Source organism: Physella acuta, unplaced genomic scaffold (genome assembly GCF_028476545.2).
Source record: "Physella acuta isolate Inbredline_101_S28 unplaced genomic scaffold, ASM2847654v3 ptg001130l, whole genome shotgun sequence".
Lineage (NCBI taxonomy): Eukaryota > Metazoa > Mollusca > Gastropoda > Physidae > Physella > Physella acuta.
In genome coordinates, this window is record NW_026732647.1 from 337,572 (window position 1) to 365,198 (window position 27,627).

Below are 27,627 nucleotides of genomic sequence, written 5' to 3' on the forward strand. Positions count from 1 at the left end.
AGGTCGAGTATACCCACACGGTCTTAAATCAAAGTTAATTAGCATACACTTCTAAAACTCCCGTTACCAATAATGCCAATATCAAGAAAATGTAAACTGAAAAATGTAAAATATAAATATTTGTTTTAAATATTGTACTAACTTTAAAAAAAAAAAAAATAGTATCAATATATGTTCAGGTGGGCAATGCACATGTTAAGCTAACCAAAAAACTAGCTACGAATTTCTATAAGGACTATTTATATCGCTTGATAGGCTTAACTCATGTTAAATGCCTTCCATTAAGGTACTGCTCAAATTGGTTTTTAAGTTTGGTTCTAACTAGAGAAACATTTGTCTGAAGTTCCCACGTACACTGATGTCTTTCGCCGTATTCGTTTATTGCGCACTGTCAGTGGCGACACCATGTAGGGTATCACGTGGTTTGGTAACTGTGGGTGTCAACCCCACCCCCCCCCCCAACCAAAATCATCCCTTACTATTATTTTAACTGTTTTCACTGTAAGTTTTGCGATTTTTGGATTTGGTGTCAACCAGAGTAAATCACACACCCCTCATCCCCGCCCCGCCTTGTAACGCAATAGATTATACATTTTGGCTGATTTTTGGGTTCAAGTCAACCGATCTGGGATATTTTTATTAAAAAATATAGTTCAGGCCAGATAATTTGTGTGGTAAGAGAAATAAATGACTCATAATTTATATAACATAAATTGATAAAAATATAAACACGCACACACATGTATATATATATATATATATATATATATATATATATATATATATATATATATATATATATATATATATATATATATATATATATCATAAAATACGTTAAACAAAACACCTCACAAATATATTTTAGTTAATATTAATTGAATTATCGTGTAACCGGCACTTAGTTTCCAAATACAACGTACGAGCAGATATTCTTTTAAAAGCAAAAGTAAAATGTATAAACACGTGTTGCCTAAGTACATACAGACGTCATCCAGATCTTGACGTCATTAGCATATCACGTGGTAGTAAGTCCATGACAGAATGTGGAGTACTCCACCACGACTCATCGAAATAGTTTTCCCGGCAGTCGAGTAGTCGGAATTCGCTCCTTCAACTTTTTGAGCTTCACGTCCGTTAAACACTTGCACTGGCTAATGAGCTGCTAATGCTGGATTCATCTGCATAAGTGGGCACTACTGGTTCGGCAGGGTGGGGGTCCAGACGGAGGATGAGGGTGGGGGTGAGACAGGTGTAATAAATGTGAACAGGTAAATCGATGTGTTTACCTTGACAAGGTATTTGGACACGTGAAGCAGGAAATTGATTTTGATTGGCTGAATAGCATCAACGTGGTGATATTCTATCACATGTAATGGAACAAATAACGAAATTAACCAAGTCATCGCATAACCGTTTTCAGCTGGGGTAGATGAAGTAGAGTTTGTTTGAATGATGGGGACAGTGTGGTCAGCACTATGCCAACCGTTTCTGTTTCCCTAACGTGAGTTAGGTACCCATTAGAGCCTGGGATCCGACCTAAAACCTTTCATGTTAGCATATGTAAGCTCGACTACATTCCGAATACGCCGTCACTACATAAAGGAGCTATTGAATGGTAAACACTCTTACAAGCTACACACATGCTTCTGGTACTCGGTAACATTAGGTATACGGTAATGGTAACGGTATAGCAATATGTCGCTCATATGTCATACTCCTAAAGGGTCGGGTGGGGGGGGGTCTGCTTTTTGTGGCAACGATGTGTTTCGAGCCGAGGAAGAGAGAGATGGGGCGGGGGGTAGGGCATTTTGAGATGGAAATAAAACAAGCTAAAAAGTCCATAATAGTTGTTGTTTTTTTTAATTTATTTTATTTGTAATATTCATGTATTAAGTTTAACTATAATTTTCGAAAAAAAAAACAGCACTTCCAATGAGGAGGTTATAGGAGGCTGTTTGTGTGAGGAGGGAGGGGTACTTGTATGACGTTATTTGCATATTGGGTTTGGAGGAAGCAGAAATTGAAACAATCAGCATGACGTCATATATGTAAGTATCCTTAACAACTTAGGTACGTTTTTTTTAGATTGTGTTGTTGTTACTATAATAAAAACCAGGAAACATTAGATGCTCATTACAGGGCGGGCGCAGTTAAATCAGTTTACTGTTGAACTATGTCATTATTTACACTTAACGTTTTTTATGCTGTGGACACCACGCTAAACATTCCCTAGAACAACACGTCAGTCAGGATTCAGATAGCATGAAAACCTCACCTCACCGCTACGGCAGGTAGGCAAACATCAAATACAAAATGGTGAATTGAGTTAGGGGAAGGTAAATAGTGCTAACTATAGCATGGGAGTAGGTGTGATTACACAGTGGATAAATATTTTAACTGCCTCAAAAAGGGGAATTAGGATTAGATGAAAAATAGTTTAGGGTTTGATGATGTAAAATTTGTGAAGGTGGTAACGTCATAGCGGGGGGGGGGGGGGAATAGAACTAGTAAGGTTGGAGTAGGCTGTTAAGTGGTGGGGTGGGGGGGGGGGGGTGAGAGTGTGGTGTAGAGTCGGTGGATTCAATAGGTGGGATGGAACAGGTTGAGGTTGGGGTAGAATAGGTGGAGTAGAGTAGTTGGGTGGGAATACTTGGTCTGAATAGGTGGTTTGGAGTAGATGGGGTTTGAATAGATGAGGGTGGAACAGGTTGAGGAATAGGTGTAAAGTGTAGCTGAGGGGGGATAGGTGGGAGGTGAGCAGTTGCGATGCATTATTTGAGGGAGAATATGGTAGGAAGGGTGGGATGGTTGAGTTGAGTAGAATGTGGTCGGTGAGGTTGATTAGTTTTCTGCTGTGAGCGTCTCCGCCCAACTACCCACCCCCATCTCCAACCAAAGTCCCATCCCCCATCTCCACACCACAACCTACCTCTACCTAACTACCCACCTCAAACCATGTATCCATGTAAACCGAACCACTGACCATCACCTCCAAATAACTACTCCCCAAATTCCAACCAATTACCCACCCCCAACCAAATACCCACCCCACCTCCAACCAACTACCCACCACCACCTGTACCAAAATACCCACCCCCATCTCCAACTCACCACCAACCGCATCTCCACCCAACTACCCCCACCCCTCCACTGAACCTCCCACTACACTATGTGACCCGCCCCTGATGAGCGTGATTGTCCTCTTGACAACCCGTCCCTTGAGTACTGACATACCTGTCTCTCACCTGGCTATAAAAGCTAATGAGACACCTGACACGGCTCTCTATTCGGATAGATCTCACAGATAGACGGTAGTACAAAATGGAGACATTATTTAAGGTAAATAGCCTTTACATTACAAGCAAATTGAATTTGGATTAATTCTCATACAGTGGAATGCTAAAATCTTCAGCAGGATTGAATTTTTTAAAATGTAACTTAAACTCATTTATTGATTGACGTAATACAAATTAACAATAAAATAAACTATGATTTTAATTTTTATTTCAAATAACAATATAAAATTGATGTTTCTACCTATTTTTTTTTTCATTCAGACACTCACAGTTACTGCTCTTATTATAGTATGTGGAAAATGTGTACTAGCCTCCCCTAGAGCAGTAAGTATAACTTCAAGATAGATATTGTTTTTTGTATAATCTAATCGGAGGTTGTACACCCTCCCTCCCTTTTTAGTGAATTATTATATTGAAATGAATAAAAATAAAATAGTTCATTCAATGAAAAAATAACTCAAACTAAAAGCTTTAAATGTGTACATTTGAAAGTGATGTTTGTAAAAAAAACAAGCCTAATATTGTTTTCTGGGATTTAATAAAACAATTGCGGATGCCCATTGATAACATTACATAATCAAGAATTCAGTACGCTTTGCATTTTATTTGTTTCGATGCTAGCTGGTACTGTTTGCATATATTGTGGTTGAAATCTTCTAATGTCATTGTACATCATAACACTATATTACCATCTCGAACCATCAACCCACATTTTGTGCCGTTTTTTGAATGTTTACTGATGTGCACCAGCCACCATAACACCATGTAAACTGTTCGAATTGTCAACCCACAATGTGCGCTGTTTGAGATGTTTACCGACATCTAACACAGGCTTGCCTCTACTCTTTGTTACAACTTTATAGAGTAGTGAAAATATACTGCAACGATAACCAAGTAAAAGTTTATTTTAGTTTAAAAAAGTCTTTGTGTTAAATAGAAAACATGAGTTTCCCAAATCAATAGGATAGCTGAAATAAAACGTTTGCCTTTATTATTTTAAATTGTGACGGCATAATTTGGTTGATTAACTTTAACCTAAACCTGAGCCGTAACCCAGACTGGAACCCTAACCCTGATCACGTGATCTTAAGGTAGAGCCTACGACTGCTAACCTGGAAGTCTCGAGTTCCGATCCCGGGCTTGAGTCTGTAGAACGCGACTGAGTCCACTCAGCTCTGATGGGTACCTGACTCAAGTTAGTGAAGCACAGGCGACTGGGCATAGTGCTGACCACGCTATCCCCCAGTATGCTGAGCTCACTCTACTTCCTGTGTTTGGGGAACAGATGTTAATAACGAGATTTTGATGAGGTTTTGGAAAAGGTATTTAGGTAAGCCTATCTATATGTACTATACATAGTTAGTTTTTTCGTTGAAGAATCGATTTGTTTGAACCATGCAATTCTACTATAGGGTGACTGTAGCCATTGGTAAAGTATTTTTAATTAAACACAAAAATTTAACATATATTACCTTATAAATATGCTAAATATAAAAAATAGTAATCTTATATTAATTTTATTTATTTATGTTCGTTTTATTGATGTTTGCTTTTTGGTTGTTTTATTTTTATTTTTTATGTTTTTATGTTATTGTTTTATGTTTAAGTTCTCTAGCATTTTTGAAGGTTTACTTTTTCTCTATCAGTCTTAGTGATTCTGTGACTTGCATCCCTAGGTAGACCCCCTGGCAGCGTGCTCTACCAAACCCCTCCTCTGCCTGATGATGTACCCTGGTCAGTTCACTGACCAGTGCCAGACTGACGCGAACTGTGCCGTGGGGTCAAGGTGCTGCTACAACAGCTGTGTACGGAGCTGTGTCACTATTGACCCTTGCGAGAAAGTGGTGCGTAACTCTTGGCGGCTTGATTGATTTTTCTTAAAGTATGCATTATGTCCCTTCATTCGTTCGCTCTCTACATCACTGATAAAATATGAGTTACTTCCCTTTAGAAGCCGGCTAGCTTGAGCACAACTAATGTTGGAGTTATTTCCCTTTAATCACAGCGAGTAATAAAAACTTAATATTTTACCCTTCCCTCTCCCCATCCCGCCACAGTTGTGTAAGGCCGGATATTCCTGCCAATCTAGAGACACACCCTGTGCCAGCCCACCGTGTCAGAAGGAGGCTGTTTGTATACCAGAATGTGAGTAAAAAAAATATGTATAAAAAAGTAACAGAACTGCTAAATCTGAGATAGGTAAACATTGACTTTTCACGTTCGGATTTCAGTTTACGACGTTGGTTATAAGTTGAGGGAAAATACTAGGATGATTGTTATTCTTGGAGTTACGGTTATTTCTCCGAAAATTATGTGACTCACCCTGGAGAATTGGGGCGTGACCTGTTGACACGTAATACTTAATTGTGTGAGATGAAATCGCCTTTAATATGTCAGTTAATTTACGAAAAAAAGAAGAAAAATATAGGATTAGGCTGTCAGAAGATATAGAAGATGGAATTGCCAATTCAATGAACCAAACTGAGTTATTCCTGACTTGTATATATTATTGTATAAGTAAAGTATTATCGTCTTACTTAGAAATATGGAATTATCTAAAGCCATTGTAATACATTACAGCCCGGGTCTTGTGCCCCACCCTAGCATGCCCCACCCAGTACTGTCCAGCAGGGTATGAACGGGTCATCGACACCTCCGGTTGTGAGACTTGCCAGTGTAAACCCAAGAAAGGTAACTCTAGATTATTTCTTTTTTTATTTTTCTTCCATTACAGGTTTTTCTGTGGTATAAAAGACTTTTTGTCATAGAGCTTTTCAGTACAGTCGTGTACGGTTGTGTACGGGTATGCGGTCGCGTACGGTCGTGTATGGTTGTGTGTTCTTGTGTGCCGTCGGGCACTTTCGTTTACGGCCGTGTGCGGTCGTGTAATGACGTGTGCAGTCGTGTATGGTCATGTGCAGTCTTGAAAGATCAAGTACGGTTGCGAGCTGTAGTGTACCGTCGTACTATTGAAACGTAAGGTTATAAAACCTGAAAGGTTCGAGTTTGTCTAGTTCGGGATCTATACTCTGATGTTTACAACACTGGCATTAAAGAAAAGGTAAAGGCGACAGGGTGGGACGGAGTGGTCTAGCGGTAGAGAGCTGGACTGCTAACCCGTAAGTCTCGAGTTCGAATCCGGGTTTAAGTCAGTAGCACGTCCCTGAGTCCACCCAACTCTGATGGGTACCTAACTCACGTTAGGGAAAGTAAAGGCGGCTGAGCATAGTGCTGACCACATTATCTCTTCATATGCCGAGGTCACAGAAACAAGTAAATTCTACTTCACTTGCACCATAGACCGTCAGGTTTGAAAGGGAAACTCTACTTTTTTTTTAAAGGCGACAGGGCATAGTGCTACTGTTGTAAAGGTTGAGGTCATTGAAACAAATTATCTTTACTTAATCTGCTTCTTGTGTCTTGGACACAAACTTGAAAAAATGACCATGTGTGTCTGCGTGTGTGTATTTGCATGTGTGTGGTATGGTATGTGGTGTGTGTGTGTTATATGTGTGTGTGTTTGCGTATGTACAGTACATCTTTTATTATGTTCAAGAACGTACTCGTAAAACATGGATTGCTAGATTTTAAAAACTGACCAGATAAAATTTTCTTCCCAAGTCTGCAGCTCTACCTGCTTCACGCTCTGCTCCTACGGCTTCCAGCTGGGAGCTGATGGCTGCCCGACTTGTAAGTGTAATCCGGCTCCAGTGAACCCATGCACCAATATGGTAAGCATTGTGTCGTCTGCTGCAAGTAAACTAGTCGCACAACCATACCATTCATGATCTTTTATTAATCACATATATTCACAGGCTCACTTTTTTCAATAATGCTAAGTAAATTAACTGATTGCATAATTTACATTTCAAAATATATACTGTTTTTTTTTTTAAATATACAGAATAGTTTGTTTTTACTTTCCGTTTTTTTGCATCCATACTACCTTTTTGTCGCAAGTAAAATATTGGAAGAAATTAGGATCTATGAAAGCAAACAAAAAATCTATAACTCAGTAAACAAATTAACTACATTTAGTCTTTGCCATCCTGGTGTGACTTTTTTGCATAGCTGTTTTTCATTTAGAGTTGGCTCCAATTAAAGGGTTGCGTTGGGTTTGTTGTTGTTATTTGTAATAGAGCTATGACAGAAATATTACTTTGTGTAATATATCATAGCGTTTTCTATCACACAAGAACAACAAGATTGAGCAATGCATGTAAGCCAACATACAGTAAGAGGATATAAAGTCAAATATTGTTCGATCTTAGTTTCGGTTTCACTAACCTTTGGACATCTTTTTATTTCACTTTCAGACGTGTTCCAAAAGTCAGGAGTGTCGTCTGATCAACGTGGCGTGCACCAAAGCCCCCTGCATGCCTGTAGCCACATGCGTTCGCAGTAAGTCATGCAAATGACTGCTCATCTTTAGAATAAACAATAAAATCATATTGTTTCCGTTAGCGTAAAGAGAAATGGGAAAGAGAAGCTCCCCACAAACTATGACATGATAAACTATGAATGATGAACACATAGCTGATGCGACAAACAGGACCATTGGATATAATTTGTGAAATTCAACATGTGACTTTTTAGATGAAGACCTTAGCAAATATATAGTTGACAGGGTTCTAAGACAAATGACAAAAACATTTACCGAATAATGTTTTGGGAATGAGTCCCATTCTAAAAATGTCCAATTTGTTAGTAATTCAAGCATAAGTACAACACCCATTTGACGGAATAAATGTAGCTGCAAAGTGAACTAAATCTTAAACTTAATCTTTTTATAAACCTTGTTTCACCAACATTTAATACTATTTTTTAACTTATTTGACATATTGAAAAAAACTATTACCGAATATATATGAATAGAGCGATAACAGCATACACATGAAAAGAGCAATAAATAACAATATATTTGTAACTGTCGTTTCAGAACTAGCCTCCCTCTATGACAACAGCTGCAGCCTAAAGGACGCCACAACAACGGGACTTCCTGTCCTGCTCTCAGACAAGAAGACCGAGTTGAACTGTTTCCAACAGTCGTGCCCCGATGGCGCCGTCTGCGTTTCCATGGGAACTAACATCAACCGTTGCTGTTGGCAACAGACACGTAAGTTCTCTTCAGAATGACAATTGTGAATTTTAGACCGTCAAGCAAGAAAATATAAAAAAGAAAAAAAAGAGTGGTGGGAGGATAAAGCGCAGAAATGTATCGTGTTTGAATCCCTGTTGTATGTCCATAAGACTTCCTAAAGTCCACCCAGCTTTGATGAGTACCAGACTCACGTTCATGACAATGAAGTTAACTTGACGTAGACTTTGGACACGCTATACACGCCTCTATCTCATGGACCGCCAGGTGTAAAAGAGTAACTTTACAGATATATATCCTCGCCAAAAAATGCATTGGGTGGTATTTCTGTTGTGTTTTTTATAACATGTCCTACAATTTTAAAACACAAATTTGTTGAGGTTTGCTTTTAACTGCCAAGTTATGTTTTAGTTATTTTTAGACAACATTAATTCAGCTTCGGCTGTTTTGTTTTATGAATATATCAAAAACGTTACAGTATCCTTTTAAATTCAAAAGCCAATAAATAGTATTTTAAAAACGTATTTATGCAACGGAGTAAAAATGTTAATTTATCTCATATTTCATGTATTTATTGTTGTTATTTATTTATTTATTCCTTTGATAGTGGTATTATAGTCGTAAAAAGTGTTTCTTACTGTTGAATAATTTAAATTTGAATATTTGTTTTTGATATTTGGTAAAAACAAAAAAAAATATTATTTTTAAATTTGTCGTTTATTTTCTGTATTTAGAGGAGAAGGTTCTGGACGGGCCCAGGGTCGGGGAGTGCCCCGAGGAGTACATGGTCGACCCCGCCGCCCCGGCCCCCAGGTGCGAGATTGACGCGGAGTGCCCCACCGACCAGAAATGCTGCTACATCAACAAGTCCCCCGGTAAAACCCGATTCTACGGCGTCTGTCTGACGACCATCCACAAGGTACTGGAGAACGCCCCGGAGTTTTGCAGCAGGAACGTCGTTTTATGGTCCATTCTCAGCATGTTTGGTTTCTGTTAAGCGAAGAAAAAAAATTTGCAAACGTTATCAACATCAAAACGTTTGAGTCAAATACGACAAATTATGTTGATTTAAATATTGTCGGGATTACAAAAAACTCATCCCCCTCAACTCCTTAAATTAATTTAAAAATGTGATAAAAAGTGTACATTTTAAACCACTGTAATATGAATTAAATTATTGCTACAATGATTCGCTAGTTTTTGTTATTTATTAATCAAAATATATGTATTGATTGATAATGCTTAAAACATACATTTTAAAGAATGCTACTATTAATGTAGCGGTTTTGCCTTTACTGTGACAAAAGATCAGTTTTGTTTGAATGTAAATTATAATGAAAGAGCATGATCTTCATCGACTAGAATGAAGTAAAACAAATGGCGCCTGCTTAAACTTATATAGGCAATACTTAATTTAACCAATGTCCACCACCCACCTTATTCATCCCAGGAGAAAAATGTCCGAAAGAAACCCTGTAATAATGGCGTTAATGTTTCCAACGTTCGCTCTTTGAAGAAACGTGTCAAGCGCCAGTGATAAACAGAAAGGGTAGACAATTAAAACAAAGCATGTTTCCCCTTTTTGATCATTCTCTCCCTTGCTGATAAATAATGCAAATCACGATCATATTGTCGGCACGACGGATAATGCTAATGGTTCGGGTTACACGACAAGGGTCAATGGATCAGGTTCCAAACTATGACGTAACATTAAGTCCGACCCTTGATATTTTACCCGTCTTGCATCGCTCACCGACCGGCTTGAGTACTTGGTCCAATCGACCATTCAATGATAGCGTCTTGGTACTCCAAGCACAATGTCTGTGCGGTAATAAGTTCATTCAGATACTGCTCATGTACCAGACCCCCTATTTCAACACAGCTGATAGACCCAAGGGGCAAGACGTTAGAATGAGCAATGTCGAACACGTATCTAAGCGAGTTTGTCGTGTTTGAAATGTCACAGTTGGCTAGTGTGGCTATATTCAGGGTGTAAAATATTAACAAGAGTTTCTGATCAATTCATCGTGGACGTATACAAAATATTTCATGTCCTGTCATCAAAGGCAGTGGGACGGCGTGGCCTGGCAACATAGCGCAGGACTTTTTACCCTGAAGTCTAAGTTCGAATCCTGGTTCAAGTCAGTAGAACGTTCCTGAGTCCACCTACATCTGATGGGTATTTAACGCACGTTAATAGAAAAGCCGGCTGGGTATATTGCTGACCACACCATCCCTTGACATACAGAGGTCACATTAACAAATGACATCCACTTTACTTGCCCCATAGACCGTCATGACTGAAAAGATTTTTTTTTACTTTTATTATATTAAACAGGTTGTACAGTAGTCTTGTTTCTGAATTGTGTATTACGAAGTAACGTTACGTGTTTAGCGGGGTTTAGGGGGATCTATTTTAACATACGAAGGCATAACTTTAAAAAAATAGGTTGTTTAATATAATTTGTTGGAGAGACGGAGAGAGAGAGAGAGAGAGAGATGTATACATAGAGTGACAGAGAAAAATAGAGGGAAGGCATATAAGCCTCATCACATTAAGCGGTTTGCCTTTTTTGTATCTCCTGATCATCGCCCGTATGCTGGGAATGTCATCTAGCCCCGTTTGACATTTTCACACAACCCGTGTCATACAATATTCACTACATCGTGAGCTTTATATATGTGCCATAACGGCAAGCTATGAGTGTTGATTACCAATGGACGGCTCTCACAGATATTTAGCCAGTAATCACCTTAATCTGGACTGGAATTAACACTCTACTCGTATGATGCAGCTTACAGTTTTTCTGTTCGGGATACTGGCTAGTTGGCGTAAGTACTGTACTTTTTTTTCTTACTAATATAATATTTTGTTGTTGTTAAAAAAAAGGTATCAAAGATGTAGTGATTGATTTGTATGTAAAATATATACATGGCTTTTCAAGAAGGATAAAAATTTAATTTGAAGTATAAAGATTGCAAGGGAGTATCCTAAAACTTTTAAAATCCACTTTTACAACAGTTCTTTGTAGCATTGAAATTACATTTTTAAAAGTTAAAAATGTATGCTTGTATTTTCCAAAATAAATGCATCATAAAAATGTCTAGATATTTGTTTGTATCATTTGAACATTTAGACCAAACAAATATCAGAAATATTTCCATATTTCATCTTGTAAAGTATTATTCCCAACTGAATTGCTATGCCATAAATTTAAACAGTTCTTTAAAAATTTCGACATTCCAACCTTTAATATTTACATAAAAGACGATCACAAATGATGCAGTACAAATATTGCCTTGAGATGGGTGTATTAAACATTTAGAACATTCACGACAGAGAAGCACAGATAGTTGTCTGTGAAATTAGGTTTCTGAATGTTTGTCTTCGGGTAATTTATTTCATTAATTTATCTCTCGACGTATTAGTTATTTCGTACATCATTTTGTGTTAATAGGAATTAAGGTTAGTATTCAATGTGAAATGGATAATCCACACGAGTCCTCAGTAGATAACATACACATATCACATGATGTAAAGAACGCTTACATTTATCTATCTATCTTTAATATACCTTAGTCAAATTAACCAATGTTTATGAAATAGCATATTTATCATTCTTTTTTACCAAAACTAGTGATCAGTAAATCTGCATTATGTGTTGAATTTCTAAATGCGTAGTTATGAATAAATACTAATGTGTTTGAAATGAATATTTAAAGTAAATTTCATTTCTAGACGGTAATAAAATTGAGTTGCGAGATGTATTTGAAAGTAAAAATACACATTTAATTATTAAACACGAGAAGATTCGGCTTATTTTTTTAAGGCAGAAGTCGAAACGGGCGAGCAAAATTTCGAGCACTTTTTACTAACCTATTCGTTTTAAACTTGTTACATGTGACAAGACCCGATAACGATGCACTATGTCTTCAAATCTTATTTAATTGGATGCTTAATTACTGAATTAATTTAAAATTTTGATACTTAGGGCGGCTTTCTACAATTCTGCACCAGTATACGTACATAATCATGTTCATTTGGTACGTAATGATTTTTACTCAAGAAACTTTATTGAATTAAACATTTTAAAGTACTGAGAAAAAATGCATAAAACGTTTTAGTAACAATATTTTATGTAATAACTAGACTTACCCGTCATCCCTTGGATAACTGTGGATAACTGTGTAGTGACGTCTGTCACTTATCGTCACAAAAAAACCAGCCCCCACATTCAAAAAGACGTTTTTTTTATCTTTTAAAAACACCGATTTCGGCTGAGCATTGGTCTGACCACACTATCCCTTCATATACTGACGTCACAGGTTACCTACTCAACTCTACTTCACCAGCGCAGTATCCCGCCAAGTCTCAGACAACATTATCTTATTGTTTAAAAAAACTATTCCGGCCGAGCATGTCTCTCACCACACTTTCCCTTCATATGCTTAGGACAAAGAAACAGATGAACTCTACTTCACCTGCCCTGTAACCGCCAAGTTCAGATAGGCAACTTCATCATTCACATCTAACAAATAAAAATAAAATTTAAAATTTAACATTGACTTATTGGTCTAGAACCCGTGCCACCCGCATGAAAGCCTATTACACTAACAACTTAGCTATCTAGACTCATATCGTCACTGATTTTTTTTTTTTTGTTAACATATAGTTTAATACTTTGAGTCTCCTTATACAACTTGATCTAGATCTAAGTCTAGTAACTTTCAAATTACATTTTATCTTAAATTAGCCAATGCAATAGCTAAACAACCAAAGATTTATATTTTAAAAAATGCAGGTCTGAAATAGATTAGTATAGAAACTCATTATGCTCTAGAAATAGATAGAATTATCTAGATTCTACGTCTCGTTTGCCTAAGTCTAGTCTTTGCGTAACTCTTACTAGATCTAGATTAGATCGATTCTAGATCTAGATAGATAAATCACAAACATTTATATCAAGTATTTAAGGACTAAAGTAGTTTAATAAAGAAACTCAAAAATGTGTTATAATTTTAAAATGGATTGTATTTTTAACTAATTAGTCTTTGGTTTGACCTAGATTATAGATCTAGATCTATAAATAACTTTTTTGTAAAACTAAATGAAAAAGTCTGTTGAAAATTTATATAAGTTTTGGAACGTAATAAAATAGCAAACGGACGTATTGTTAAAGTTATAGCCGACAGAAAATTAGCTTTATAACGCGTTAAAGATCTGAATAAGTAACGAAATCCGCCATTTGATGTAATAAAAAGTAAACAAAACATGTGACGTCACTATTCACTCAAAGTAAAGTCGTTTTTCTAAACATTTAAAATTAATGTAGTTAATCTACCAATGAATAAATCAATAAATTAATTAACGTCTTTAAATAAATTTGTGATTAACAGTCTGTCTGAAAAAAAAATTCTCTACTTACATACTATTTTACAGCTCTACACATAGTGCATATTCTCTCCAGTAGCCAATCAGACAAACGTGATCTTTAGTAGTATTTAGATGTACTAAAATGAGTAAATAAATGATAATACATTACTATTTAAATAATTATTTACAAAGACTCGGCTCTCTTCGTAAATATTAGTAAAGGTATCCAATAGATAATATAGTGATATTCGCTCAAAAGCACTGGTCTGGGGATCATGCCAAAGATGAAATATTTATTTCGGGTAAAGAGGCTATATAGATGGTTTTTCACTGGGAAACTGGGTCGTCGAGTATTTATTTTAAAATCGCATGAAAATGGTTTATAATCTGGTAACATTTTGTCTTAATTTTTTTATAGTCCAAAAACAAAAAATGCAACCATATATAAAAGATATACTTTTGTTTTTAAAACAGCTGACGGCATAAGGGCTGAGTACCAACTACCACTGGACGACTGCCGAGAGGGTGACATCGACCTGCTTCTGGTCTCTGATCCCTGGAGCGATTCGGCTCTTCAAACCCGGAGATTTAAAAATGTGGTCCAGTGGTTTTTCCCTGCATCGAACAACGATCCAATGAGACTACGGCTTCACTTGTTGGTTCACGTGAACGAGACTCATTCTGAATCTTTGATTCACTTTGATTATTATAACACTACTGATGGGTTAACGGAAGGTTTAGACCGGATCGTTGCAAATCAAACATTTATAACTAAACTTAATAAATATTACAGCCGAAAGTGTCTGGAAAACGCTGAAGAAATATTTGAGACATCAAAGCGAATTCATGCCAAGCGACTGGCGATAGTGTTCACGTTTGTCGACCATTGGCGTTGTACACAAACTAGAAAACTTCTTGTCAGACATCCCATAGAATACTCATTTTATACGTATTTTATCAGAGATACATCATCATACACGTATGACGATAGAGACCAAAATGTTCGAGTAATTTCGGGAACAGAGGATTTGTCGAACGACCAAAAGATTGGTGGCTCGCTGTGTGGGCAATGTTTAAATGGGTGGCTGACATTGAGAACAAATGGATCAAGGTCAAAGCTGTCCTGTTTCTTTATAAAGGAATTTGATAAAGGCGTCAGTCGTAAAAAAGCTTCGTCTTTCTGTGACTTATTGAAAACGAAATTAGCTTCTATCGAAACAAAGAAAGAATTTAATTTTTTACAGACACATATCGAGGGTATAATTCAGAAAAATTCTGATTATTTTGTTCATATCGGTCTTGCTCAAAGAAAATATAACAATGTGTATGGGTTTCTTTGGGACAGTAACCTTCCTTTGACCTTTACCTTCCCCATGGCTGTGACCAATGATAGGACCCCCAGTAGCATTAAACACTTTGCATGGATCAGCCGCATCAGGTCAAGTGATGGTAAAGTCAAGTGTGACAGCGTGGCAGACGTACAAGAAACACAGCTGGTGATTTGTGAACTTCAGGATATCCAACCTACGACCAAAATCGTTGCTGAAATTCAGAAAACAAGAGACGAACATTTTTTTAAATTAAAAAATAATTCAGAATTTATTTATCACACTGACTTGACCAGCAGTTTTTTGCTTTCAACCTCAAATCACAGAAAATACACCGCTGAAATACAGCTACTGCTGTTTGTCTGTAACCACCACAACAGTGTTCCTTATACTTTAGTCTGTGACGGATACGAAGATTGCTATGACGGCAAAGACGAGGAGGTTTGCGCCAAGTTTTCATCCAGCTCTAGGCTGTCCGCACACAACCAACCGTGCAAAACAAAAATCGAGTTTTCTCCAGAACATTTCTTCTCTGATGAGCAACGTTGTGACGGGCACCTCGATTGCCCCGAGGGTGATGATGAAGCGGGTTGTGATGACGTCTGCTTGGAGACCTTGTGTGACGACGGCACGTGTCTACCGAGTCAGTGGTTCACAAACTCGAGTCGTGCGTGTAGGTTCATTTTGCCAGTCAACGGAGTTACAAACTCTTCTTTAAACCTAACTCATAGCAACAATTGTTCAGAGTTTTGTGACGATGGACCTTGTGTCTACCCGAAGGAACTTGCTCAAGGGATCGTGTTCTGTGATGACAAATACATGGACGGAAATTCTTGTAGTAATGTTCTTGAAAATAAAACCTGGGCAGCTCGTTGCATTCTTCTAAAAGGACGATTTAACACTAAATTAGGTTGTTTGGATTTGTCGCATCTAGATAACTGCGAGACGTTCAATTGTCCAGAAGGTTTGTTTAAGTGTCCTAGCTCCTATTGTATTCCTGTGTATAACCTTAACGATGGCTATCCAGATTGTCCCTTTGGAGAGGACGAAGATGTCCAAATAGTTTCTGAAAATCTTTTTCAATGTATTGCCATGGATGACTCTAAGAGTATATACATCCTGCCTGTTCACGTATGTGACAACAAGACACATTGTCCTCGCGGTGATGACGAGCTGGGCTGTCACGTGACATGTCCTGCAGGGTTCCAGTGTCTCGCTGGCACGGTCAACCCCGTCATACACCCCGACAAAATTATCCTAACCAGTCTCAGTGAACTCCACACCCACACCAAATTTTTAAACTTGTCTGGCGTTGATTTATCCCGTGTTAGTACTCCTGGAAGTCTTAATAAACTGCTTGAGCTTCATGCATCCAACTGTAATTTATCGAGTGCCGAGAATATTTTTTTTAATGACGAAATCGACGTTGATGTGTACCTTATAGACATGAGTTTCAACAACATGCAAGAAATCAACGACGATAGTTTGTTTAGCCTAACGAAAAATTTAAAAATACTTAATCTCTCCCATAACCTGGCGTTGCACAACTTAGACATAGATTTCAGCGCTTTACGAATAAACTCACTAGACGTATCTTTTACAAACCTTATGACTTTTAATTTTCAAAATAATTGGTTTCAATTTTTAAATTTAAGTTTCACCCGAATTAGATATTTGGATTTTTACGGTGAGAGTATCAAGCTGGGGACCTTTGATTTAAGGTCAACGGGATTAATGATAGACCTGAAAACTTCCAATGCACTCGCTCATCTTAGCGTCACATCAGCTATGTTTGGAGACAGTTTTAAAATATGCTGTCCCCAGATACGAGGCCCGGGTATCCCTGGGGATTTCTGTTTCGCCCCACAGGACGCTTTTTCTTCGTGTGAAGATCTTCTAGGCGACCAAGTCAAGCGGATACTGTTGTGGATCCTGGCTGTGGTGTCTGTGGGTGGTAATCTGACGGTCATCGGGTTTAGGTTACTGTTAGAGAGACAACTTATCACAAAAAGTTATCGGTTATTCATAACGAACCTCAGCATATCCGACCTTATCATGGGGTTGTATCTGTTTATCATAGCCGGAAATGACGTCTACTACCGAGAAGATTACGTCATGTATGAGTCAGAATGGCGTCACAGCTCTCTGTGTACAGCTGCTGGTTTCCTAGCAACTCTCTCGTGTGAAACGTCAGCGTTGTTTGTGCTGCTCGTCACACTAGAAAGGTATTTGGTCATAAGGTTCCCACTTGGTCCGTACAGGATTAAACGCGTCAAAAAGTATTTCTTACTTCTTGTGTCCTGGGTAGTTGGCGTCGTTTTGGCCGTTGTTCCTTTGGTGTACCCAGATTGGGGCGTTTATTCCTCTAACGGCATGTGCCTTGGCTTGCCAATGACACGAAACCAAGAATCAGGATGGGCGTATTCATTGGGGGTGTTCTTGATTTGTAATTGCATCTTATTTATTTTAATAGCCGTGGGTCAGTTGGCCATATTTCAGGTCATGTCTCGTGAAAAGACACAGCTTCACACCGGCGCCCTCAGTTTAGCCAAGCGAAGACGTGAGATCATGGTCGCCAAAAACTTGTCCCTGGTTGTCATGTCCAATTTCCTCTGTTGGTTTCCTATCTGCGTCATTGGTCTAATGACCGCGCGTGGTCACACGTTCAGTCAGCAGACGTACGGCTGGCTGGCTGTGTTTGTACTGCCGCTAAACTCGGCCGTTAATCCGGTTATCTACACACTTCCGGTTGTCTACAAAAAGTGGGAGGATTTTAAAAACGGAAAAACGAAGAACAATTCTTGTACTGAGGTTACCACGACCTGATTAGTCATATAGCCGTGTAGCCTTTGCAGAAGACGAATAAAGTAGTAGGCCTAAATCACCAACCAGGGTTGGATTAGTAAGTGTTATATTCTGCAAACGGCATAACAGTAGGGGAAAAAGAAATAGTATACCACCATGTTTATAAAAATATGGATTATTTAGATTTAATATATTCGGACTTAAAATTCTAGCTTTTATCATTAATATAAATATATCAGGTAAATAATATAAACACACATTTGAAGACCACACGGGATATACCACAGATATCCACTTTTTTAAAATGTTTAAGCCAGTGCAATCTTCATGAAGTATTTATTTAAGTCTATTACGTAACAATATGAAAGCGTAAAACCACCTTAATCCCCTAAATATTTTGGATTTTAATATCATGCCACAATGGAACAGCAGAGGATCGCAAACATATTTTTTTAATCGAACATCATATGGTGTAGATCTAATATTTTCTGAATTTGCTTGGCATTATGTTGATATTAAATGTTTACAATAGTAATGCTTTTTTAAAAAACTTTTTATAACACAAATTTACAAAACAGTACATGTTTAGTAAAAGAATGAGATTGACTCTAGAAATGTAATTTAAGCGAAGGAGTTGTAAATATTTAGGGATTGGTTGAATATCAACACACATTTTTCCCTAATGTAACAAGTGCTATTTTTTATCTTTTTTCTTCAGATTGCATACTATGTAACAAAATTAATTAAAAGAGATATATTCTTCGCATGTGTATGTTATTTAGATATTTTTTCTAATAACTTTTACCTAATTAGTCTTAAACCCGTGAAGCCCATGTAGAAGATGAATATAGTAGTAGGCCTAAATCACTAACCAGGGTTGGATTATTAAGTGTTGTATTCTGCAAACGGCATAAAAGTAGGGGAAAAATAAATAGTATACTACAATGTTTAAAAAATTTATGGATTGTTTAGATGTAATATCTGCGGACATAAAATTTAAGCTTTTATTAATGCTATAAATATATCAAGCAATTACATGTAAACAAACATTTGAAGACCACACGGGATAAACCACAGATGTCCACTTCTTTAAAATTTTTAAGTCAGTGCAATCTTCATGTAGTATTTATTTAAGTCTATTACCTAACAATATGAAAGCGTAAAACCACCTTAATTCCCTAAATATTTTGGATTTTAATATCATGCCGAAATGGAACAGCAAGGGATCGCAATCACATTTTTTAAAATTCGAACATCATATGGTGTAGATCTAATATTTTCTGAATTTGCTGTATATTGAGATTAAATGATTGCGCTAGTCATTTTTTTTTAAAACTGTTAAGAAAAACAAATTTACTTTACAGTACATGTTTAGTAAAAGAGGGAGATTGACTCTAGAAATGTAATTTAAGCGAAGGGGTTGTAAATATTAAGGGATTGGTTGAATATCAACACATATTTTTCTCTAATGTAACAAGTGCTATTTTTATCACTTTTTTCTTCAGGTTGCATCCTTTGTAACAAAAGTTACTGAAAGAGATAATCTACTTCGCATGTGTATGCTATTTCAATGTTTTTTCTAATAACATTTTACCTGATTCAAACTTGACAAATTCACAAAACTGTATAATCGTAGAAGAAGCTTTTACAATTTCGACGAGAAATAGTTATAATAGATTTACTTGGTTCGTTCCCTTTGACCATTCTAAAACAAACTTGTGGCACAAAGTGAGAACATAATACTTGGCAGGTTATTGCAGTGAGTTCCACTTTCCAACCTATCGGTCAGATGTACTAGATATCAAGTCAAGACACTTTATTTTCCCTCTTTTCATTCAGGTACTCGACAGGGCTGAGTGGACTCAGAGGCGTCCTACCCTTTCGAAACTGGCGGTCAGATGTACTAGAAATCAAGTAAAGACACGTTATTTTTCCCAAATTACAGTCCGGTACTCAGCATTGCTGAGTGGACTCTTGAGCGTCCAATAAAATCGACTCCAAAATCTTAAGTCGTTAATTTCTGGCAAGCAGCCGTGATTGTAGTGAATATAAACATTAAATAAATTCCTTGTAACTCAGAAATGTTTGCTTGAGTACTGAATACACTTGAATATTAATGTTTATGGAGGGAACAGGACATTACTCCCCCCCCCCGTCAATTACCCCATTCCCGACATCCCCCCGCCCCCCTGAGCAATTACCCTTTTTTTATTTTATTTGCATTAAAAGTTCAATGTTAAATTAATGTTCATAAGTGTAATAAAAAAATTTTAATTGTTTTTTTTTAGGCCATGGTGTCTTAAACATAGATAACTGTACTGTAATTTTGAATAAATTTCTTGTTTTTTTAATGTGAATGTTTCCTCTATTTTTTTCTTTAAAGAGTTACCGAACTTGAAAGAAATGTACATTTATTGTAAGTTAATAAGCGATGTAATGTTAATTTACATTTATTTTCAGCTAACACATAACAAAAAGCACATTCGTTACTAAATTTAAAAAAAAAAAATTAAATTTTTAATACGTTTAAGCCACCTATTATGGTCATATTGTAGTAAAATTGTCGATTGTAGTAAGCAACCATATCCCAATTTGATGGCGTTTTTTAAACGAATGCAGGCGCCAAAGCGCTCATGGGATGCCGTGTGTGTGCTAGAGGACACTCAGGTAGCGTTTGACAATTGACTCTTGATAACTGTTCCTTTTCCAGGCTGACAGATAATGTGGCGAGTAGAGCTATTCAGCTATTTATTTAAACTCGTCATATTCAAATATGGTGTGGTCAACACAATATCCAGTCACATTTAATTTCCTCTAAATTGTATCAGATGCCCATCACAGCTAGGATTTGAACCCTGAGTTTAACTCGTAGCTTTCGTGTCAGCAGTCGTAACCTCTACCATCCAACCACGCCGTTCCATCTAATCCTTCGTGCATGATGCCAAATTCAGGGGTCCCAGGTGCTTAAGCGGATGCAGAGAAACAAGTGGCGATAAAACTGACATTGTCCCGAGGGGCAGCACATTATATATTCAGAGCCTTTTGTAATGGCATCAACCTTTATTCACAACGGGAAACAACAAAGTTAATGTTAGAAGTGTAGCTAGGGCTGGGCGACACAAAGGGTAAAAAAAAATGCAAAATATGTAAAAGGAACATGCTTTTAGCAGTTTAATTAATAAGAATAGGCTTTTAAGTACAAACTGTCAAACCATGTGGGGGTGCGTGGGATTGTGTGGATGGGGGAGCAGGGTAAAACCATCATTTAAGCTTGCTAAACCCAGCTTATTAACAATCTAATAAACGTTATTTTTAAATTGTGCAAACAAAATGAAAATGTGCAAAATTTTAGTTTTAAAACTGTTTTTTTTTAAAAGTTATTTTAATAAATTATACTACAACTTCGTCGAAAAGCAACCGGGGTTGGGTGACAGGGGCGGAACTACAGTGCCGCCAGACCCCGCAATGCGGGGGGGCCCACGCCATTTAGGAGCCCATAGCCGACCATGATAAATTTTTTGCAGTTTAAAAAAATAATTTTCTTGCATTTTCGACTTGACGGTAAAAGCTTTTGTAAATAACAAACAGATCTACTACAGAAGTGATGTTATACAGTAGCTTACACATGCTGTTGCATAAAAAAAATATAGCAAACGTTCAAAACGCTTCCATGACTTATTTCCCTTTTTTAAAAGGTTAAATAGCGGTGCTCATAAGCTCATTTTAATATATTTGTATTAAACAAATTAAAAAGCAATTACTTCTATTTATTATTATTTTAAAAAAAAATTTACTAAAGATTGACATAGCATAAAAAGGAAATATATTTAAAACAAATAATACAAATACAAAAGAACATAAAAATAAACATAACACGAGAAACCATTACGCATACAAAGCTTTCACGCTTCATATTCTTTTGTCCAGCTAAAGTCGAGAGTGTAGACCGTATTACAGAAAAAAATAATTGAATAAACTAGTTCTAATTTTAATTTAAAAAAAAAAAATAAATAAATAAAAAAAAAAAAAAAAAAAAAAAAAAAAAAAAAAAAAACTAGTTCTAATTTATGTAAACAATGTCACTATAAATATGTTGTATTTTGTTTTATGGAAAATAAACTTATTAAAAAAAAAACTAGTTCTAAATCTAAAAAAAAAAAAATTCAAAACAGACTAATGCACTCTCAGACATGACATGAAATTTGTTTAAATTGAAAAAAAAAACATTAAAAAAAATACCCGATTAGGCCTGAAATGACTATCCAATGTTTGTATTCTATGTTTATATATATGTATATATAGGGGGGGGGGCAGAATTTTTTTTTTGCGGGGTGGCCCTTTTTTTCTAGTTCCGCCACTGTTGGGTGACGCCACATTTAATAATTTACTATGAAAACCGCTTTTTTTATACATGAAATAATAGGTGGATTAATATTATTGAGGACATTAGGCAAAAATTAGAGAGGGGCGAAAATGACAACAATTACTAATTCAACAGAATAATGTACTGGTCAGAAAAAAATACACCACACTTTTTTAAAATGTTAAAATCAACTAAAACCATTCCAAATACTATACATATTTTGTGTAAGATATTTTATCTCAGACTATTTGCCCATGGTATAATAAGTCCTGATTTTGTTTGTCCTGAGACCTTTAATAGGTGATAGTATTTATCCTGGAGATAAATTTCGGCCTATTTCGTTATCAGAAAAGCAAGAGCATATCATGGGTGTGACCGTGCTTTTATACTAATCACATTAGTAAATTAAAAAATCAGTAAATTAGATTATTGTAGTAAAATATAAATTTCTAGTATCGCCTGTTAAAACAAGATGAATTTGTTTAACATTCTGAAACACTGTTTTTTTTTTAATTTGACATTTATAGCAATTCGTTTAGCATGTGTCGGTGCGGTGTAGCATGTCCGCTGGTGAGATCTATTAGACCAGTGGTTCCCAAACTTTTTCGAGTGGCGACCCCCTTTCATAAAACGTAAGTCACCCGCGACCCTCATATAATTAGCAAATCGAAATTGGTAAAGAAATTAATATTTTCTAGTAGACTTTCAATATGAATTATTCTTGATAACTGTTTTAATACGATAAGCAAAATTACTTGCTATTTACAAGCATTAACTAGCATTAACAATTAAATTTTGCAAATTTAAGAATTCATCTTGTTATTCATCGGCAATGCTGGTAACATCAAGGAAAGCAGAGAATGGGTGACAATGCAGATTCTTCTTCTTTCAGCTCGGGGAAAATAAAGCCGCAGTTCGTTCTCAAGAGTTTCTAGATGCGCAGAATCCTTTAAAAATTGTATCTATCACACCACACTGCAGAATTTCTCAAACATGGCAGTATTTCAAATATTTACTTTTTCCTTGCCAATTTTGCAGCTTTGATAAAAATGCCTAGAGATTATCATGAAAAGAGATAATATTCGTAGATTTATCAGGTTAAGCTTATGTTGATGTTCGAATATATCTGCTAGTTATGATACTCTCTCCAACCACACCATGTCGTTAAAGTATATCAAAAGGTCTTGTTTCCTTGCACTTCCAAGAACAACTTGATTTCATCTTTCAATTCAAAAGCACGATTGACATTGCCTATTGACAGCCAGCGTACTGAAGTGTAGAACCTCGTGATCTTTATTCATGTCTTTGCACAGTTCTTGAAACAGACAGGTGTTTAGGGCTCCAGATTTAATATGATTTACGACTTTTATTAGCAATGGAGTCGGATAAGTCTTGCTGGCGAGGGCATATGTGAATCAAGCAGTGGATTCCCTTTCATTAGGGAGCTAAATCTTTTACTTGTTTCTGAAACCCCCATTTTGACCCAAACATGACGCACTATCCGTACAAGCCCCACAGCCGTTTACCCATTTTAATCTTCCAGTTTCAAAAAACGTATTTATTTTCTCCATGACATCTTCACAAAACTCTTATTTGCTAACATCTGAAAGAATATATTTCAGAAAGACAAGCAACTTCGAACACGAAATCACGTCTGTCGATTCGTCAACTTGAACATCAAACAATGGTGAAAGCTTGATTTCATTCTAAATTTGTCTTTTAACATAAGCCGCTGCATAGTATTATTAGACAGAGATATTTGTTGCATCTTTATTGCACTGGAATCCCCAAGAATTAATTTTACCATCTTCAGCATACATGGTTTGATGAGATTTTCTCCTTTATGTGAGAGTTTTTTTTGCTTGGCAATTTCTAATACTACTTCATATGATGCTTGCACTAATGCTGTTTTCTTGGTGAAAACGTTCTGTTTGATCAAGTCTCTGACGTTTGCAACTAGCTTCAAAAGTTGATACGGATCTACGATTTTGATAAAATACTTATATATGAAATTTCATCAACCTCGCTGTAACGGTACTCAAGTAATCGTGTTTACACACAGACACACACACAGACACACAGACATACGGACAGAATTGCAAAGCCCAGTTTTTCAGACTGGATTACGCATAAAAACCTTTTAATAATCTGGATTGATAATTTTTGCCCGATTAAAATAAGTCCTCTATACTTCGGATGTGAAGAAGGACTGAGGTGTAATACGGTGAAAATTGTTACAATTTTAAGTGATTTTTGTGCACGATTACAATACTTTCTCTATACTTCGTATATACGAGAAAGTAAAAATGCATAAAAAACGTTTTAAAAACAAGCTTTTATATAATAATGTACTAAAACCGAGAAAATAAATGATTTTCTTTAAATACATAATAACACACTACCATTTATATAAATGTAACACATATGGTTACCAGCCAAGGGGGATAACAAATGGAGTTTTGATTCATTGAGTTGCGGCCCCTGTGGGGCCGTGGCCCTGTTGACGTAGTTTTTTTTTTCATGCTCTTGTGAGCGATGTTACCTGTGTCCCATGTCATGTGACATGGGACTTTGGGTAGTTTCGTGCCTAGCCTTGTCAGTCACACGCAATTCTGCTGTTTGTGGACACGGTGACCAAGATGTAGACCTAATGAAGGTAGTGTAATTATATAAATTATGTTTGTTAAAATACTTATTTGTGTATTCCTGCTAGTGCTACATGTGCACACTAGTTAGGGTGAGTATTAATATAAGTATTTATTTGTAGTACTACTTATTGGTACTTGTTGGCAGTACTGTGTACTGGCCGAAACATATTTTATTGTACCCGTGTATATTGTAGCCTACACGTGGTGTTGTCATGAATGTAACTTTTTATTTACATTTGTTTTAGGGCTACAGTTTTTTGTTTTCTTGGTTTCTTGTTGCTTCAGTAGTTTCTCTTTGAAATCGTCGTACTACTGTGTTGCATCGCCGTCATGGCTAGATGCTGTGAATAAAGGAGTACTTGACAACAACTGTCGGTGTCAGTGTGTTCTTAATCTCAGGGTCAGCCCGTCTTAACCACAACACCTCAGTGGGTAAAAGCATCCCCACTGAGTGAGGGTTACATAAATATAAAGAAAAGCACTTTTCTTTATAGTTATTTAAATATATATGTATTTTTATGTATTTACATAAAATCATTTATTTTCTCCTTTCTTTATCTTTATTACATAAAAGCTTGTTATTAAATCGTTTGTCTATGTTTAGGATCCTACATGTTTTGTTCAACATTTGGTAGATCCTCGTCTGTAATAAAGTTATCGACTACCTCTTACGTTGTCCAGAAAATCTTGAATCAGTACATCGAAATTTCGCTAAAGAATAGCCTAAATCTCCGTTTAGTAAGAGATTATAACAACTAGATTTTGAGCTTTTAATAACCTCTATGCTCTTTTAATTGTTCTTTCTGGCCTATTGATAAATAATGTAAAACGGTCTAGCATTGAATGTTATCTCCCCTTGATAAGCGGAGTGAACAATTCAGCAGCTTCCTCTCCTAATTAATACACCGGCCAGCTTTAATGGTAGTTATTTTAATGTCCATGTAGTTTTTTATTACTAAGTAATGATTTTTATGTTCCCAAGGTCTCAAATTTTTATAATTTTTTGATATGGTTTAGCTTTTGGGCACTGAATGAAGGAATGACTATGGTTTTTTTTTTTAAATCAATACTTTTTTAAATATCGATTTTTTAAAAAACGTCCCATAAATGGGACGCTAGCAACGAACGGCCCCATGTACATTTATTGAAAAATAAAATCATTCATCACGAAATATGGCTAATCACGCGAAAATTAAGCTGCATACTGATTTTGTATTGTTAGACCAATGATTACATTGTTTAGGACAGCTTAAAATACTGATAATGATCAATTGGGTTAGCCATACCATGGTCTAAAATGCAGAAATTATGTTCAAAAGTCTAGTTTTCTTTCAGTCTAGCATCCATCAAAGTGAATAACACTTGGAAATAAGTAAAGCTGTGACTAGTACATCTAATTATACACACATGATCACAAATATTGTTATTATTCATCGAAACTGTAATATAATTAAATATAAATAATTGATTTTTTGGTGGGCGCAATTGAAATTTTACAGGGGTGGGTACTTAAATTTCAGGGGAAGGGTGGACATTGGTAAAAGTATGTTTTGTATATAAATTCCATTTTGTTCTGGGGGCAGAGCCCCCCCCCCCCTCCGAAATAGTGCCTGAAAGAAACACTGCCCTCATTGAATTTGCAAATGATGATCCGGTCCAGTCCCAGATGTCATCCAACCATCTTCTCTTTTGTTACCCTCGCTATTCCTTCCCCCACATAGGCGTACATTAGGACATCAGACATCTTATTTCTAGGGCACGGATCCGTCTCTGGGGGCTTTATTGAGAGTTCATGGCTCTCATCCATGTATGCACCTCACTATGCGAACGGCTCCCAATCTAACACCAGGGATCTCCTTAAAAAGTTAACAAAGTAAAACTGGTATTGGGAACCTTTGGAGGGGAATATTATTGGGGCATGACAACTGTACACAGCTAATTCACATTTCTGCTATATGTAGCTTAAGCTATCTTATATGAAGAGAGTTAACCAACCCCCCATGACTGAATCATTTCACCTCAATCGTGGCCATTGTTATTATTCTGGTTTGTTATAATTTTAATATCACGCGCTAGTAAATTTACAGCAATACTAAATTAGTTTGTATTCAATGGTATCAAATACTTCAGTAAGTGTAATTCTGAAAACTTAAAAATAAAATGTAAGTTTTTCAAAATTTGCAATTTTTTAATACAATAATATATAAGAAAATATAGCTCAATGTCATAATTACATATCTATATATACTACTTAACACCCCAAAGGCAACAGTTAACAAATTCAACAATTGTTTCACCATAAACAACAATTTAACATAAATATTTGCATCTGTGCTTCTCTCTAGTGTCCAATAAATGTGACGTTTGTGTAACAATCTACATGGGGCCATTCGTTGCTAGCGTCCCACTTATGGGACGCTTGTTGTACACTTGATATAACGAAGTAGTAAAAAAAAGTGTTATTCTTAAATTTTTATCAGATAGAAATATGGTACTGCTACAAGTTTCAAATGTATTTTGCACTTAGAATGTTAATATTTTAGAAGATATGGATTTTCCTGTGAGCTTGTTTTCTTTTTTCCGCCATTTTGACAAGTCCTGCAAATCCGGCACTATAACATTTTTCTAAATTAATTTTTTTCACAAAACACACACAAATTCAATAGTCTAGCCATTTTCAAATACAATGAAACATAATTTGTGTTTTAACTA

At 36.3% G+C, this 27,627-nt stretch overlaps 2 protein-coding genes across 2 annotated transcripts; both read left to right on the top strand.

The window, feature by feature from the left end:
- The first annotated feature begins 3,324 nt into the window (after positions 1-3,324).
- Positions 3,325-9,586, top strand: LOC131956150 (cysteine-rich motor neuron 1 protein-like). The gene is made up of 9 exons (XM_059320573.1): positions 3,325-3,342; positions 3,561-3,623; positions 4,976-5,143; positions 5,357-5,444; positions 5,880-5,990; positions 6,921-7,030; positions 7,616-7,700; positions 8,239-8,415; positions 9,132-9,586. Exons 1-9 carry the CDS (start codon positions 3,325-3,327, stop codon positions 9,392-9,394), a joined length of 1,083 nt encoding a protein of 360 aa, XP_059176556.1. The 3' UTR covers positions 9,395-9,586.
- A 5,558-nt stretch (positions 9,587-15,144) lies between these two features.
- Positions 15,145-17,925, top strand: LOC131956151 (uncharacterized). Its single transcript, XM_059320575.1, has 2 exons — positions 15,145-16,425; positions 16,924-17,925. Exons 1-2 carry the CDS (start codon positions 15,145-15,147, stop codon positions 17,923-17,925), a joined length of 2,283 nt encoding a protein of 760 aa, XP_059176558.1.
- Positions 17,926-27,627: the final 9,702 nt, after the last annotated feature.

What these genes read in the sequence shown, in the direction of transcription:
- LOC131956151 (XM_059320575.1), top strand. Translation starts at nt 15,145, where the DNA reads ATGGCTGTGACCAATGATAGGACCCCCAGTAGCATTAAACACTTTGCA. An exon ending in CTGGCGTTGATTTATCCCGT is followed by an intron (nt 16,426 to 16,923) that starts GTTAGTACTCCT and finishes TGCTGTCCCCAG; the next exon opens with ATACGAGGCCCGGGTATCCC.
- LOC131956150 (XM_059320573.1), top strand. An exon ending in GGCTGTTTGTATACCAGAAT is followed by an intron (nt 5,445 to 5,879) that starts GTGAGTAAAAAA and finishes AATACATTACAG; the next exon opens with CCCGGGTCTTGTGCCCCACC. An exon ending in TGAACCCATGCACCAATATG is followed by an intron (nt 7,031 to 7,615) that starts GTAAGCATTGTG and finishes TTTCACTTTCAG; the next exon opens with ACGTGTTCCAAAAGTCAGGA.